This window comes from Austrofundulus limnaeus, unplaced genomic scaffold, assembly GCF_001266775.1.
Source record: "Austrofundulus limnaeus strain Quisiro unplaced genomic scaffold, Austrofundulus_limnaeus-1.0 Scaffold231, whole genome shotgun sequence".
Lineage (NCBI taxonomy): Eukaryota > Metazoa > Chordata > Actinopteri > Cyprinodontiformes > Rivulidae > Austrofundulus > Austrofundulus limnaeus.
In genome coordinates, this window is record NW_013952633.1 from 230,244 (window position 1) to 243,939 (window position 13,696).

General features: G+C 40.1%; 1 protein-coding gene across 1 annotated transcript in view; it reads right to left on the reverse strand.

The window, feature by feature from the left end:
* Positions 1-9,596, reverse strand: part of gabra1 (gamma-aminobutyric acid type A receptor subunit alpha1) — a gene marked incomplete in the record, with an annotated part of 32,207 nt that extends 22,611 nt beyond the window's left edge. The window contains 6 exon segments of the mRNA XM_014019781.1: positions 164-246; positions 1,120-1,340; positions 2,981-3,048; positions 3,944-4,056; positions 7,828-7,933; positions 9,295-9,596. Of these exon segments, the coding sequence (XP_013875235.1) occupies positions 164-246; positions 1,120-1,340; positions 2,981-3,048; positions 3,944-4,056; positions 7,828-7,933; positions 9,295-9,313 (610 nt within the window).
* Between the last annotated feature and the right edge of the window lie 4,100 nt (positions 9,597-13,696).

Genomic DNA, 13,696 nt, shown 5'->3' on the forward strand with positions numbered 1-13,696 from the left:
GGGCGGGTGGCGGTGCTGGTACCCCCGCGGTGGCTATAGGCCGGAGCAGCGCTAGCTGCGAGGGCCGCTTGAGGCTCCGCGGAGCTTTAATTGTTTTTATTATTTCACATGATTGCTACAAATGMTCATTTTGTACGTGCATGTGACTGAAGATGTTACTTACAGCTGCCAAACTTCAGTGGACAAGCATGAGCATCCATGGGGAAATCTTCTAGATGCATGGGACATTCAGCTCTAACTGTGAGCCTGAAAAGATTGACATAGGCAGTGATTAAGAAAAAAATAATGTGACAAACATCAAAGAAAATAAATCATGTGGCAAAGCACATGAAAAAATAAAAAGCACAGAGCGGGGTTCAAAGTGTTATACGGATGGGTCAGTTATTGGAACAAAGAACATGTGGTCTAATATTTCTTTCCAGTCTCACAGCACTGAAAGACAGTTCTGGCGGCTCAGTTTTTCCCCAAACAGAAATGTTCCAGTTCTCTGAGCTGTGAGCTTCTAGTTTTCTTTGCAGCTTGGTAGGAAAACAGCACGCCAGGCCACCCATGAAACACTAATCTCCCATCTAACCCTCATTTCACTCATCTGTGAMACCAATATAGGCTTTGCCTCTCCTCCTCCCACTCTTAGAAAACATGTGGAAACAAACCTTTTCAATCCTCTCMTCTCCTTGCATTCCCGTCCGTTAGTAATGTGCATCTGGCTTTTTACTGTCATGCACCACCCTCCACTTTCTACTAAATTCTACAACTAAGCCACAAGTATCTCTGATTGTACATTTTCTCCTATTGCTTGCAACATTTGGTAGCACCTTGAAAATGGCACATTGCTGGCTTAAAAAAATAACACTTTGACATTTAAGGTGAGCACTGTGTATGACATAYATAACAGTTTGTGATTGAAATTGCTGCGTTTAGGCTAAGACATTTGATGAAATACCATAATAAACTCCAAATGTAGCAAATCATCAAATCATATATATGTTAGTACAGTTGCTGATCATCAGCATAAAGTGGCACAGCATTAGTGGACCTGCAACTTTTAGTRATTTTGTTCAAACTGCATGTCCACCTTCTGAACCTTCCACATACAAGTGGTAGATGTTCTCAACCTACCTCATGGTATACAGCAGTGTGCCTTCTTCTGTAATCCGCAGCAGCTTATTTGGCATTGTCATGTTATGGGCCACTGACTTTTTGCCGTTGTGAAAGAAAGTGTCAGGGGTCCAGATCTTGCTGGCCATCAGGTTGTTGAGACGCAGCACGGCCATTGGACCTTTGAATTTTAGTCTTTCATCCTTCCAACTCTGTCTGAAGAACACATCGATGGTGTACTCCTACAGGTGAACAAGACAAAAAAAAAAATAACTATAGGCTAGATATTTTGTCCAATTGAAGTTTCATTTCAWTTTTTTCACATAACTGACTTGGAAAACATGCAGAGTAGTACACCCATAAATCTTGTTTTTTTTTTCCTTTTTCTTTTTAATGTCGCTTTGACATTTTTACAGTAATCTTAGCCCAGTTTACCCAGCTGGTGTCTATCTTATCAAGTCACAGGTTTTTGGTAAATAAAGTGAAAATCTTGGATATATATAAAGTGCCTCAACTAATGTGCAGTTTTTGTTCTCCAACATGTACATTAAAATATGAAGAGGTCATTTTTAATATCTGCATAATCATGGTCTGACTTTTTTATAACAAAAATGTAAACCCGGGGATTAATTAAATCAATTTTATTTGTTGTGTATAAGTGCAAAAAAGAAGTTAGCATTTATTTATAGGAAGCTATTTTCCTGAGCRATCACAATCAGACTTGACACAAAAAGAAAGCAAAGGACACAAAATTAGGAGGAGAATTCATTCGAAGCCAGCTAATGACTACAGCTGAAAAACAGTTTTTTARTAGTTCTGCATGACTGCCCACCAGAGTAAAAAGAGTCTGTAAAAAAGATTACAACAGCCAATTTTTTTGTTGGTTTTCCTCTTCTTCCACCGGGTTCTCGCAGATAATTAGTGTGAACTGAAATAGAGCTTGAAGGTAATGGAGGGAAATACGGAAAGGCCACAGATGGAGAAAATCTTCTTTAGGACTTCCTTCTAGCCTCAACAGAGCAGCAAAACAGTCCTGGTCTGCATGTCAGCCAGTGCAATTAACTGAGATTATGTCAAATGGAGTAGATGCACTTCATGTGCACATAAAAGGAGTGARTCATTTGAATGAGATTAATTGGTTTTTGGTGCACAGTGCAAGGATCAAATACTTATGTTTAAATGTCATGCAGATTTTTTGTCTATGCATGATGTAAAAATGAACAAGCATAAAAGCAATCATTCGTTTTTTTAATGGTTTAGCTTTTGAAATTCATCTGGTTTATAGCCAGCTGCTGGGACTGTATCACATCTTGGAAGAAAGATCTTCACACAAAACCAGGGTGAAGAAGGGTAAATTAGCTTGTTTATCTGTGCAAACAAAATAGGCTATAACCGGTTAAGCTCATTATTTATTCATTTATTAGCTTTTGCACTTGCTTTTTGACAGTGATATCTAGATTTTTCACAGTRAAACACATCATACATAACATCAAAGTGCTTAGGAAATACTATTTATGATGCTTATTTTGCAAGACAGCAGAGTAAAACATGGAGGTTCTTTTTTTAAAACCGTAGAACAAATAAATGAAAATTGATGTCAGAGTTTACAGTACACTTTGCTAAATCACATGCAGCAATATTTATGAGTATGGGTAGAACAAAGTAGAATGGAGTTCACCAATAAATCTGTTTTATGAGTGACAGGTTTATAAAAAAAAACAAAAAAAACACCATAAGTTAGTAACATTAATCACCCACTCCATTTAAATGTTTCAGCTTAGAGACAATTTTGTCCCGAGAGTTTAGAAGGCAAGTGTTAAAATAAAGGTAAGGGCACAGAGAAATGGGTGACATTTACACAGATGRAAAAAAAAAGTCTTACCATGTCATGGTCCGAAACTGGTCCGATACTAGTCACAAAAATGTCAGTCTTGACTTCAGTTACACGCTCTGTTGAAGCAGGAAATTGCCAAAGTGAGAGACTATCAGTGGCATTCATTAGCCTCCAACTACTTGTTAAAACTTTATTTGGTTGTAGCCTCTGCTCTTTACAGTGTAATTAACAGTGTGATTTCAAATAAATTTAAAAGTCAAATATAACAAACGTTTTTAATGCTGAGAACTTGTTTTTTTTTTTTTTTTTTTCATTGTTTTGCAAAGACAACACCTTTATCTGGGCAAAGATTATGCCTCTTTCTGATTTTATGCATTGCTTAAAACATACCACTTTTGCCATTKTGTTAGTCAACATGGGATCAATTAACTTAGAAGGGATCTGAATAAGGACTTGAGAGTGTGTGTCTGAAATTGTGTGTGTGTTGCGGGGTGGGGGGGGGTATGCGAAAGTTTGTTCCTTTTCACTGTCAAACTGAAATGTGACAGCATGATTTATGAATGATAGTCATCATAATCCATAATTTCTTCCCCTCAGCTGCTGAACTTCTAGCAGGCTTGGCTTTGTTCGCCTGCCTGTTTGACATCTGCTGCATCACACCACTTAATTCAGCACACCCTCCATTTTTTACATTGTGTCGTTCTTTTCTTTCAATTTGCTTTGTCTGTTTCTTTTTTCATATTTAGTTTTTTRGACTTACCTGCTAAACTTTTTTATTTTTTCCTCTAAACCTAACAATATATGATTGATGATAAAGAGGATAAAATATGTATTACAAAAACAGTCATTGAGATACGACATATAGACAAAAGTGTCACATAAATAGAGTCTCTGGGTCTTTTTTAGACATTTTTTGTTACCTTTAGGACAACATTTGCATATTTGAAAAAAAAAAGACACAAACAGCTTTCATGTGAGACAAAATATATTCAGTGACTCGGGTTTACTGACCTCCCAGTCCTGGCCTGAGGCGATTGTCATAGCCATCCAGTAGGCTGTCTAAGATCTTGGTGAACACTGTTGTGTTATCTTTCTGTTCATCTGTCATGCCGTTCTGCCCAGAACTGTCAAGCAAAGAAGATTTAAAGTCAGGGCTAGGGTCAAAGATTTCAGCCAAAAAGGTCCAGCAGAAAAACAAAACAGAAAAAAAAAAAAACATCTGAATCATGTGGCAAAAAAAGAAAACAATAAGAGTGATGCACTGCCAAAGTGCTTGAGCATTGCACAAAGTAACCTAAATCAGATTAAAACAAGAAAAATACATGCTAATTTTATTTACATTTCTTCTTGTGTGAACATGAGGTTTTAAAATATTTTAGCATGAGACAATTAAGCATGTCACTTTGTGAACCTAGACTAAAAAAAGGATCATCTCTTGCAATTTTTTCTCTACCATTTGTTTGAAGGAGCCATGTTTGTTATTTTTTATGTTCATTATGATTTAAAAATGTCTACAAGAACATCTCTATATTTTCATCTAAAAAAGGCACATGTGTGCATAAAAGCACAGACTCGCATGTTGGTACAATAGAAAGAGAAGWGAGTGAGACAGAAAGAAATCAAAATGCATTATTTATACTTTAATGCTGTCTTTCGAACAACAAAGGCCTTGCTGAATGTGCTCTTTGAACAACATGAAACAAAATGCTTAGAGCAATGCCCAAAACACTCACAATCCATAATTGTGAAAACTGTGCATGCAGCTCTGTGCATAAATATTTTAACTTCCTCCCAATCAGGGAAACAATCCCTAATTACATTATTTTAGCATAAAGGCAGGATATGACCCAACTGAGAAAGTGCTGCACAACATGTGAATTCAAATGAATACATTCACAGATGTTTGCATTTATACTGATGCTGATCAAACCCATAATGTGGCTCAATCATCTCCTTCTTTTTCATGGTGTAAAATTTAGTTTAATTGCTTGCAAAATAAGCAGCAAGTGTTTCGAAACAAGCTATGTTAGCTGAAAAGCTCCAAGGAGAAGGAGAGGTCATCAAGATTAGTTAGCAGGAATCTGCAATGGGAGGGAAGGAACAGTAGGAGCAAGAGGGGAAAGAACATCTGGTACAAGCACGAGAATTAAGCTCTGCAAAAAAAGATAACAGAGAAAAATGAGGGGCAGAAAAATTGGGGAGGTATGGTGTCAACACTGTTCAGACCATCACCGTGTGGAGAGAAGCTCCTCACGTTAAGGCAGCAGAATTGAGGCAGATCTCAAAGTTGTGAACAAAAGCTCCATACGTGAGGCTGCACCAGTTATGTCRCACATGGATTTGTATGAAAGGGTTCATGCACATATAACTCTCTTCCACCAATTATCTCCCTGTCTGCCAAAACAACAACAGCGACAACAACAAAATGATTCAAAACACAGCCAGCTCCAAAATGTGATGAGCATTTTTATTTTCTGTGTCATCCCTGGAGGTAGCTGCTTTGAAGCACTCAAACTTAAAACAATAATTAATCTTCCTCATTCAGATCTGGGAAGTTAATTATGTTATATATAAAAAAGGAAAACAGACATCGTAAATTGCATCCATAGGACGTCAACAGAGGCAAAAACAAAAATAATTCTTCTCTTTTCTGCCTTTGTAATATTCCAAGTGACTACATTCATGTGGGCCCTTTGAATTTCCCAAAAGGTAGCAATAGCAGGATTTTAATGAAGTATTTCCACAAAGTGGCATGCTTTTGTTTCCAGTGCAGAAAGCTAAATGTCTAGAAATTTCTAGTTTATTAAAAAAATTAAAATAATAATAGGTTACATTTATTTGAAAATGTGTGAAATAATGTGTGTTAATTTAATAATTAATTTAAAATATTAATGAATGAAACTCTGATAAAAGTACAAAAATATGATGCATTATTAGGTGAAATCTTGTAACATCTTGATTCAGAATATTTTTAAATGAGTTTACTAATATATTTTAATAATTCACATGGTTATATAGTTTTTTTATTATCATTGACAATAATTCTTAAACTGCGTTGTTAAAACAGAGGCTGGCATTTTTGAGTGTACATAGAAAATGTGCAGGATGGAGATTATGGTTTTAGGATAGGAATGAGAAAATAAAATGGAGAGAAGGAGGTTCTTTGGAAGACACACATGTTAATCAGCCAGAGGCTACTTCCATCCTAACCACTGTACACCATCCCCATCTACAGGTCATCTGAACACTCACGCTGCCATTGTCTCACACACTGTCCATATCGTTTAACTGTAAATCTCACGTTTGCTGTTTTTCCCACTCTCCTGACAGTCGTATATCTAGTTATGAGACAATTTCTTCTGTGGCTACATCCTGTAGCAGAGTGCTCGGTCCGCTCGATTATCACGTCTTGCCGAAAATCCCCAAAGGTGCATTCGGGAGTGTGTGTGATTCTGCATTTGAACTTCAAAAAAGACGAATGGATTATACAGTAAATCTTTTGGTGATAATTGCTTTTGAAGCTTGCCATGACAGTCCCTCAGCACTGTCACTGCAGCACTTCAATGCTTTGACACTCTCCCTAATGTACAGCTGATCAAACCCAGTAAATAAGATCTTCCATTTGCATCCAACAGATTGGGTATCTGCGATTAAGGACTTAAATCAAATTTATGTTCTGTAATGACACACATACACACATGCATTTGCATCTTCGACTCCAGACAAATGTCACCAGCATGTTCTCGTGGGATTTACACTGAAACGTGTATGGCACAAAGAATGGACTATTTTTGTGGCACAGCTGCTGAGACAGGCAAGCCGGACCATCTCAAGATGTCTTTGTGACAGTTACTGAATTATTCAACTGTAAGAAAAATCCAGATCCCCTTAGTTTCTTCAAGATTCTGCACAAGAACCACATAGTGACAAGATCTTAACTTGACTTTTTATGTGTTTGTGAAAGTGTAATAGACTTTTGGAATCCACATTTGTCCAATCATTGCTTTGAAAAAGACAACACATGAATGCCAACGTGGGATTCAAATCATGTGGGAATTATTGCAATTGCAATACATCTCATTGCTGTCATCTCTAATCCATTTTTTTTTCTTTTTTTTCTGTATTTAGGTAGCTGACAGCCTAGCTCTCCTTGATGGCACAAAGATGAAGTGTCTGTACATTGACTCTGCTATCCCTGCAGCCCCTGTCAAAACAAATGTGCAGCAACCTATGGCAAATATCCTAGTGCAACGCAAAAAAAAAAAAAAAAAACTACCCTGTGTAGCCCAGGTCTGGTAACTAACAAAGTAGATGTTTTCCCACATGGTTAGTGAACCAAAATAATAAATAAATAAAATGAAATAAAAAATAAAATGAAAATAAAAAGAAGAAGGAAATGTGTAACGCCTTGTGGCCATTTTGGAGCATCATTTCTTGTCCCCTTGTTGAAGTTATTTATTTATTTTTTACCTCTGTAATCATAAAGATGCAGGTGCTCCATGACCCACTTACAACTACAGTGTACATACCATGTACAATTGTAAATCACTCCTCACCCCCAAGCCCCAAAATAAAAGCGCCAAGCATGTGGCAGAAAGACAAACTGGCAGATGATTCACTGTTTGACTCCTTGGCTGGCTTTCCAGATTCACAGACATATTTACGAGTGAGTTATTCATTTAGCAGACTCCAGGTCCTGCATTAGAAGGTATATGTCCTCTATCAACAAAACATTTTGCTAGTTCGTGTGTTACAGCACAGAGCACAATAGGGTTACCTACATGGAGCTGAATCACACAGTAACACATTTGCTTCAGACTCTGTTTCAGGTTTTAAATTCGGCACATATTCATGTTTAAGTCTGCATGCATCCCTCTGTTAAATGGTGTTCTTACCTTTTCCCACCCATTACGGTGCTGGTGACAAGCAAGCAAGCCCACAGACCCAGAGAGGCTGCCCTGCTCGGTCCACACATAGCTGAAATATGAGGACCTTTCACTGCTGGAGGTTAAAGACAGAGAAAACGAACATCACCACCGTGTCATATGGGCCTGTACATAGTCACCCCCAATATTTCACATTGTAAAAGCGCCAACACATGATGTGCTGAAAGGAAAGGAGCACATGGGGATGAAGAGGCTGTCTTTTTTTTTTTACAAGCAGCTTCTGATCTTGGATTTAAATTCACTGACAGCAAGCAATTCAAATACACCCCCCTCAATGCCACTTGGCACACACAATATCCATCATTGCACATCATTCCTTTTAATTGGATGCCATATTGACAAAAGCACATTCACTCTAACTTTAATGGGAGGACCAAATCTGAGCTGCTCAACGTTTTCGATGAGCACGCAGAGGGAGGACTGTGTGTAAAGGCACTTTCAGAACAGACGCTCGGAGCATACGGTGTGGCTGCATCTGTAGCGCATAATGATTAGGAAGGAAATAACAAGGCAACACACCATCGAGCACATACAGCACCCTGTAAGAGCGTGTAGCACCTGTGAACATCCCACTCTGATACTCTGCAATGTGAAGCGGCGGCAGCACCGCACCAAGCCAAATCTCCTCTGAAATAAGACCATCTCCTTCCAGATACCCTGAGCCATGATGTCAGCTGCGGCTCACAGCGCAGGCAAGCAACATTCACCGATTTTATGCCAGCAAACGCTAAAATCCACAATCCATTTCGGAAAGCATAACCTATGTGTCCACGAGAGGGCCAGCTGCTTAATTATAAAACAAGCGCTTATAAAACAGCACACAGAGCTCCGATCACTTGCCTGTGGTGTTTCAATGTGGAGGACGGTTGGTTTAAAATGCTCTGCTCRGCTGGAATGAAAATAAACCTCTCACTTGACAGGGATTTAATAAAGCGAGGATGATGAAGATTAACGAATTGGGGAGAAAAAGAAAATCCCTCACAAGCAGACTTTCTAAGTTATTCCGGGGTGGAAGGAAAAGGAGGGGGGTGGGTGTCAACCTCTGCCCGACAACATCCGAATATATTAGAAGTGAAAATGTTGCATGCGGCTGGCATCCCTACAAGGCTGGTCTAAATACAAGCGTGACGATCCGTGCGTGGCGGAGTAATTAAGCAAATGTGCGCTGATGCTATCCGTGGTGCTGAAACCAGGCTGGGCTCCCTCCCGTTAAAGCGGCTCGTGCCATAAAATACCCCCTTAAACGGTGCTAATTTGTGGGGGGCAAAGTCACCCCCCCCCCTCCCCCCCAGTAAAACTCGTGCCTTGCGGTGTCCAGTGACATAAAGTAACACCTCTCGTTAAACGCGGTTGTTTATTTTTTTTTGTTTCCTCTAGCAGAAAAAAAAAGGCAAGAAAATGAGGAAAATCACTTACAGCAGAAGAGCCAGGGCATTTTAGATGTCGTCTTTTTATATCCCCCGAACTTTTTGCGAATATATATTTCCCCCACTTTCTAGACGGACTAAATGAGGGGGGATAACATCCTCTGTGATCTCAGATCTGACGAATTTGAGCTTGAGGCTGGAGAAGCGGCTGCTGACGATATGCGCAGGTCTCTCTCACTGTTCATTGGGTGGCTGTGTAGTGAGTTCAACTCTCAGCCTGTCAGCAACAGAAATGTCTCGCTAAACTAACAAATCTAGCTCAGGCACCTGGATGTTCTAGTCTATCGGACCCCCCCCCCCACCCCCCTCCACAAAGCGCATCTCGTACATCAGTCTGTCCAAGCACAGATTATTTCATTTTAGTAGGCTGTTCAAACGTAATATTAAGGCAAGCCCGCCCATTTTATATGCAGCGCAATTTACCTACTCTGCTGTCACCCTAAATAAAAAAAAGGGGGGGGGGGGATCCTTACATTTTCACCCTCTTGTTAGCACCTACTTACGCGTTATCGGTCCCCGACTCCTACGTGATGATCCCCAATAAGATAACGTTGACCATCGTTTCATTTGGGTGAAAAGACAGACCGTCTCGCCACCATGGCAGCTAAAAGCATCGCTCAGTGAAACGAACAGCGAGCATAAAACAGAACAGTAAGTACTTACAATGAGGCGAGAGGCATTAAACACAAATGGATGAAGCGCACACAAGCTGCAAGCTGGGAAGGAGAAAAAAATGACAGCAATCTCCAGATTTTTTTTTCTTTTTAGAAAATCGTATCTGCTCACCAGCTTTGCACTACCGAGCCCAACCTCTTTTGCGCAATAAAAAAAAAAAATCCTCCTCGGAATCACTCACCGTCTCCTAAAAGCCCAAGTTTCGCATGGAGACAGCAGCGCTGTGTCTCTGTTTACAGCCAAATATTCTGCTGCCACAGCCGCGCCACTTCAGACTGAGCACAGAGCCGAAAGGAGCGCTGAGCTGCGTGCATCTGCAAAGCAGGAGGGGGGAAAAGAAGAAAAAAGAAGCGGGGGGTTTATGATACGCGGCGCATATTTCTGTAGTCATCTGCGTATTTTTCTAAGTTAGACTACAAATCAGAGGACACTCTCGCCAAGGCTTGTAACAGAGGGCAAACATAGACAGAAAGGACATTCTTATTGACACTATACATCAAATCAGGGTCATKTAAGATCATATTTATTAGTCCAGAGCTATGGATAGAATGTTTTCTGACAGAAGAGGAACTCAGTTTTTACAGCCTTAATTTGAGTTTATTTTCATTGAAGCAGGCAGAGTGAGCTGGCAGCGAAGTCACGTCAGTCTGGTCTGCAGTGCAACGTTTCCTCTGTGATCGTGTGTTGCCTCCTCACGCGTGGTTAAAGTAATGCATGCGCGTGATTAGTTATGAGGGACGTCACGGGCTCATGCCCCCCTAATRTACCATCTATCTACATTTATCCGATCTATCTACCCATGTATTTATCTACCAATTTATCCTTCCATCTATCTTTCTATCCAGCCATCTCACAAACTTTTCCTTTTCTTGCGCTCTTCTCACGCCCACTCTTAACCTAAAGCCGCAGGTGGGTGTGCATATTTATGAATATAATAGCCACACCAACCCTACCCCACCCAGCTGTGTCTGTAGAATTACTGCCACTCTAACGCAAGTAGAGCCTCCCGTAGCTGCACCCCCTGCAAATCTCCGCCGCTGCATGTGACTCCGCTCGCCTGTGCGCGCACGTGCACGCGTGCCCGTACAACACGTGTCCGCGTTGCCAGTGGTTTGGACGCACGCGCTTGTGAATGAAGCGGTAAAAGCTGAGAGCTAAGCTTGTAAAAAAAAAAAAAGGCGCCGCTGCTGCGCGCGTCATCCTCACGCTGCTTTTACCTTACTGTTTCTGACAAAAATAGGATATTTCATTTGTTTATTTATTTCAATAAGAGACAGTTTCGTCAGAGTGCAGGTGATCCAAACACATGCACAGCTTCATCTTTGGGCAGGATATTGGGAAAGAGAAAGTGTGCGCGCGCAGGCGTGTGTGTGTGAGAGAGTGCTGGACTAAAGAGAGAGAGATGGATGACGGTAATTTAGGTGAGAGATGTGCAGGTTATGGCAAAATAATCACTCGCTGCGTGAAGAGTGCCTTTGAATTGTGATGGAAAGGATATTGACTAACAACGCCTCCTCCCTTCTGTTTCTGCGTCTATTTTGTGTCCATTATTACTGATTCTTGGTTTGTTTTCACACAAACTTAAAGAACCAACTGCTGTGGATTAGCTTTCATTGTTTAATCAATGCCACATTAACAGAAGTTCCCAACCCACTGCCACGTTTGTGTCTTCTCTCATATTTCATCTAAAACTGTGTGTGTGCGCAATTTTACGATGCAGTTTGCAAGTGTGTGTTTCTGAAAGTGTTTGTGCAGACACATTGTACTTGGTGTCTTGAAGCCATGCAAGTGCAGCTATAAATCTTGAACATTTATGTTTTAGAGTGTTTTGTCAAGCTCTTAAAGCACCAAGACGTTTAATACCCCTGACCCTCAGAGATTTTACTGAACTTGGTTCAGTGGACCAAACTCCTGACTCATGTGTGTGTTCATATGTGTGATGGGTTAAATGCAGAGACTCAAATTTCCCCTTTGTGGGACGATAAAGGGTAATAAATAAAATCTTGACAATGGCRTGATCCTTACATCTCTGCCTACCATCATTGCCTCGGGCCGAAATGCAACAGATGGTGTTTCACAATTGGAGAAAATTGTGGGGAGCAAAAACTTTCCCAAATTATATAAGCCAACATCACAYTTTCACTGAGTTTGGGTCCATTCAGTACTTCTTTGTTTAGTAGGTAAAATAAGGCATAATTTTCCTTGGCTTTYGGCAATCAAGGCTCCAGCAGGGCATAAAGGGATAAGAAGCAACCCAAGTGCAATACTTCAGTTCAATTACGGCAGTGAAGTTTGATTTGCACTTGCYTTTTATACCTCTTTGGCTTCACAGTGTCACTGGTTTGAAACTTAACTGTTGCTCTTACACTTAAAAGTATCTAATTTCTAATAAAACAGCTCCTCTGGTTTCATTTTTTTTCCCAGAAAGTATCACAGCCACTTATGCTGTACATAAAACCTCAATCAAATGGAACAAGKAAAGAACTAGAGAGGACCAGGATGYACTAGTCAGATACRAGCATGRCCAAAYTRCTGAGCACCTGTCGTTCTACGGTTTTGCTASAGTGGATGCAAAGTCATTGTGACGGCTGGCTGCAGTTCCCATCCTGCAGAGCATTAGAAGTGACTTGCTTCAATCAGTTGTCCYGAGGAACAAATCAGGCTGCTACAAAAGACAGAAGCAGGCTCCCCCTCTGTGAGCTGCTCTATGCAATCAGCAGAAGTTGGCATCTACTCTGACTCATTGCTTGAGGTCAAGTCCAGTGTGATGCAGGTATGCAGAGGTGCATACACATACAGTATATATTCATCAAGGCCAGCACACACAGATATTCTGTACACAATACATTTATATACTTGTGCGCTTTAATTTTTTCATGTGGAAATGCTGCATAAATTCAGACATTGTGCCAAAACAAAACAACAAAATATTTAAAACATGGTCACTGGACACCTAAAAACATCATGCCAGTCATGTTAAGTTGAGTAAACTGTCATGAGCCTCCTTATTTTGATCATTTTCCACYTCATTGTAAATATTTTACAGACACAGCTGCTATTTATAAATACACTAGTAAAACAGCACATTATGGTGAAGAAATTTACTGGGGTTTGCTTATATACTGATCTTAATTACACTACACATGGTATAGTCTTATTATTAGGGGAACTGTAATATCTGTTAAATGTGATTATGTTGCTTAAATTGATGATATGTACATGCCTGAACACAGATTCAACACATAAATGAAACGTTAATCTTCATTAGGTCAGATTATATTGTCTGAGGACAAGACTTCAGCAATGTGAGGGGCCCCATCATGTCCTGAAGATCCTGTTATATTGAACTGACTTCCAGAAAACGTAGACCAATAAACTGCCTCCAAACTGAGATGTTCTCTGTGTGGGTTGTATGAACTCTTTCACATTCACCTGCATCGGATGTTGTCAGTCCATTAAATGGACGTTATTAGAAGCGGGTGTCACATTCAATTTTTTTGTCTGGTTCAAGCACATAACATGGTAAACAAACACACTGAACAATATTTTTAATTCAATTCAATTCAGTTTATTTATATAGTGCCAAGTCACAGCATGCGTTGTCTCAGGGCACATAAAAAAGAACACTGAAGAAGTTGAGTTGACCGACTCCTTCCCAGTGACACTTTTGTCATGTTGGCAGGTAGGTGTGACCCATAGGAGACAGACCTCATGAC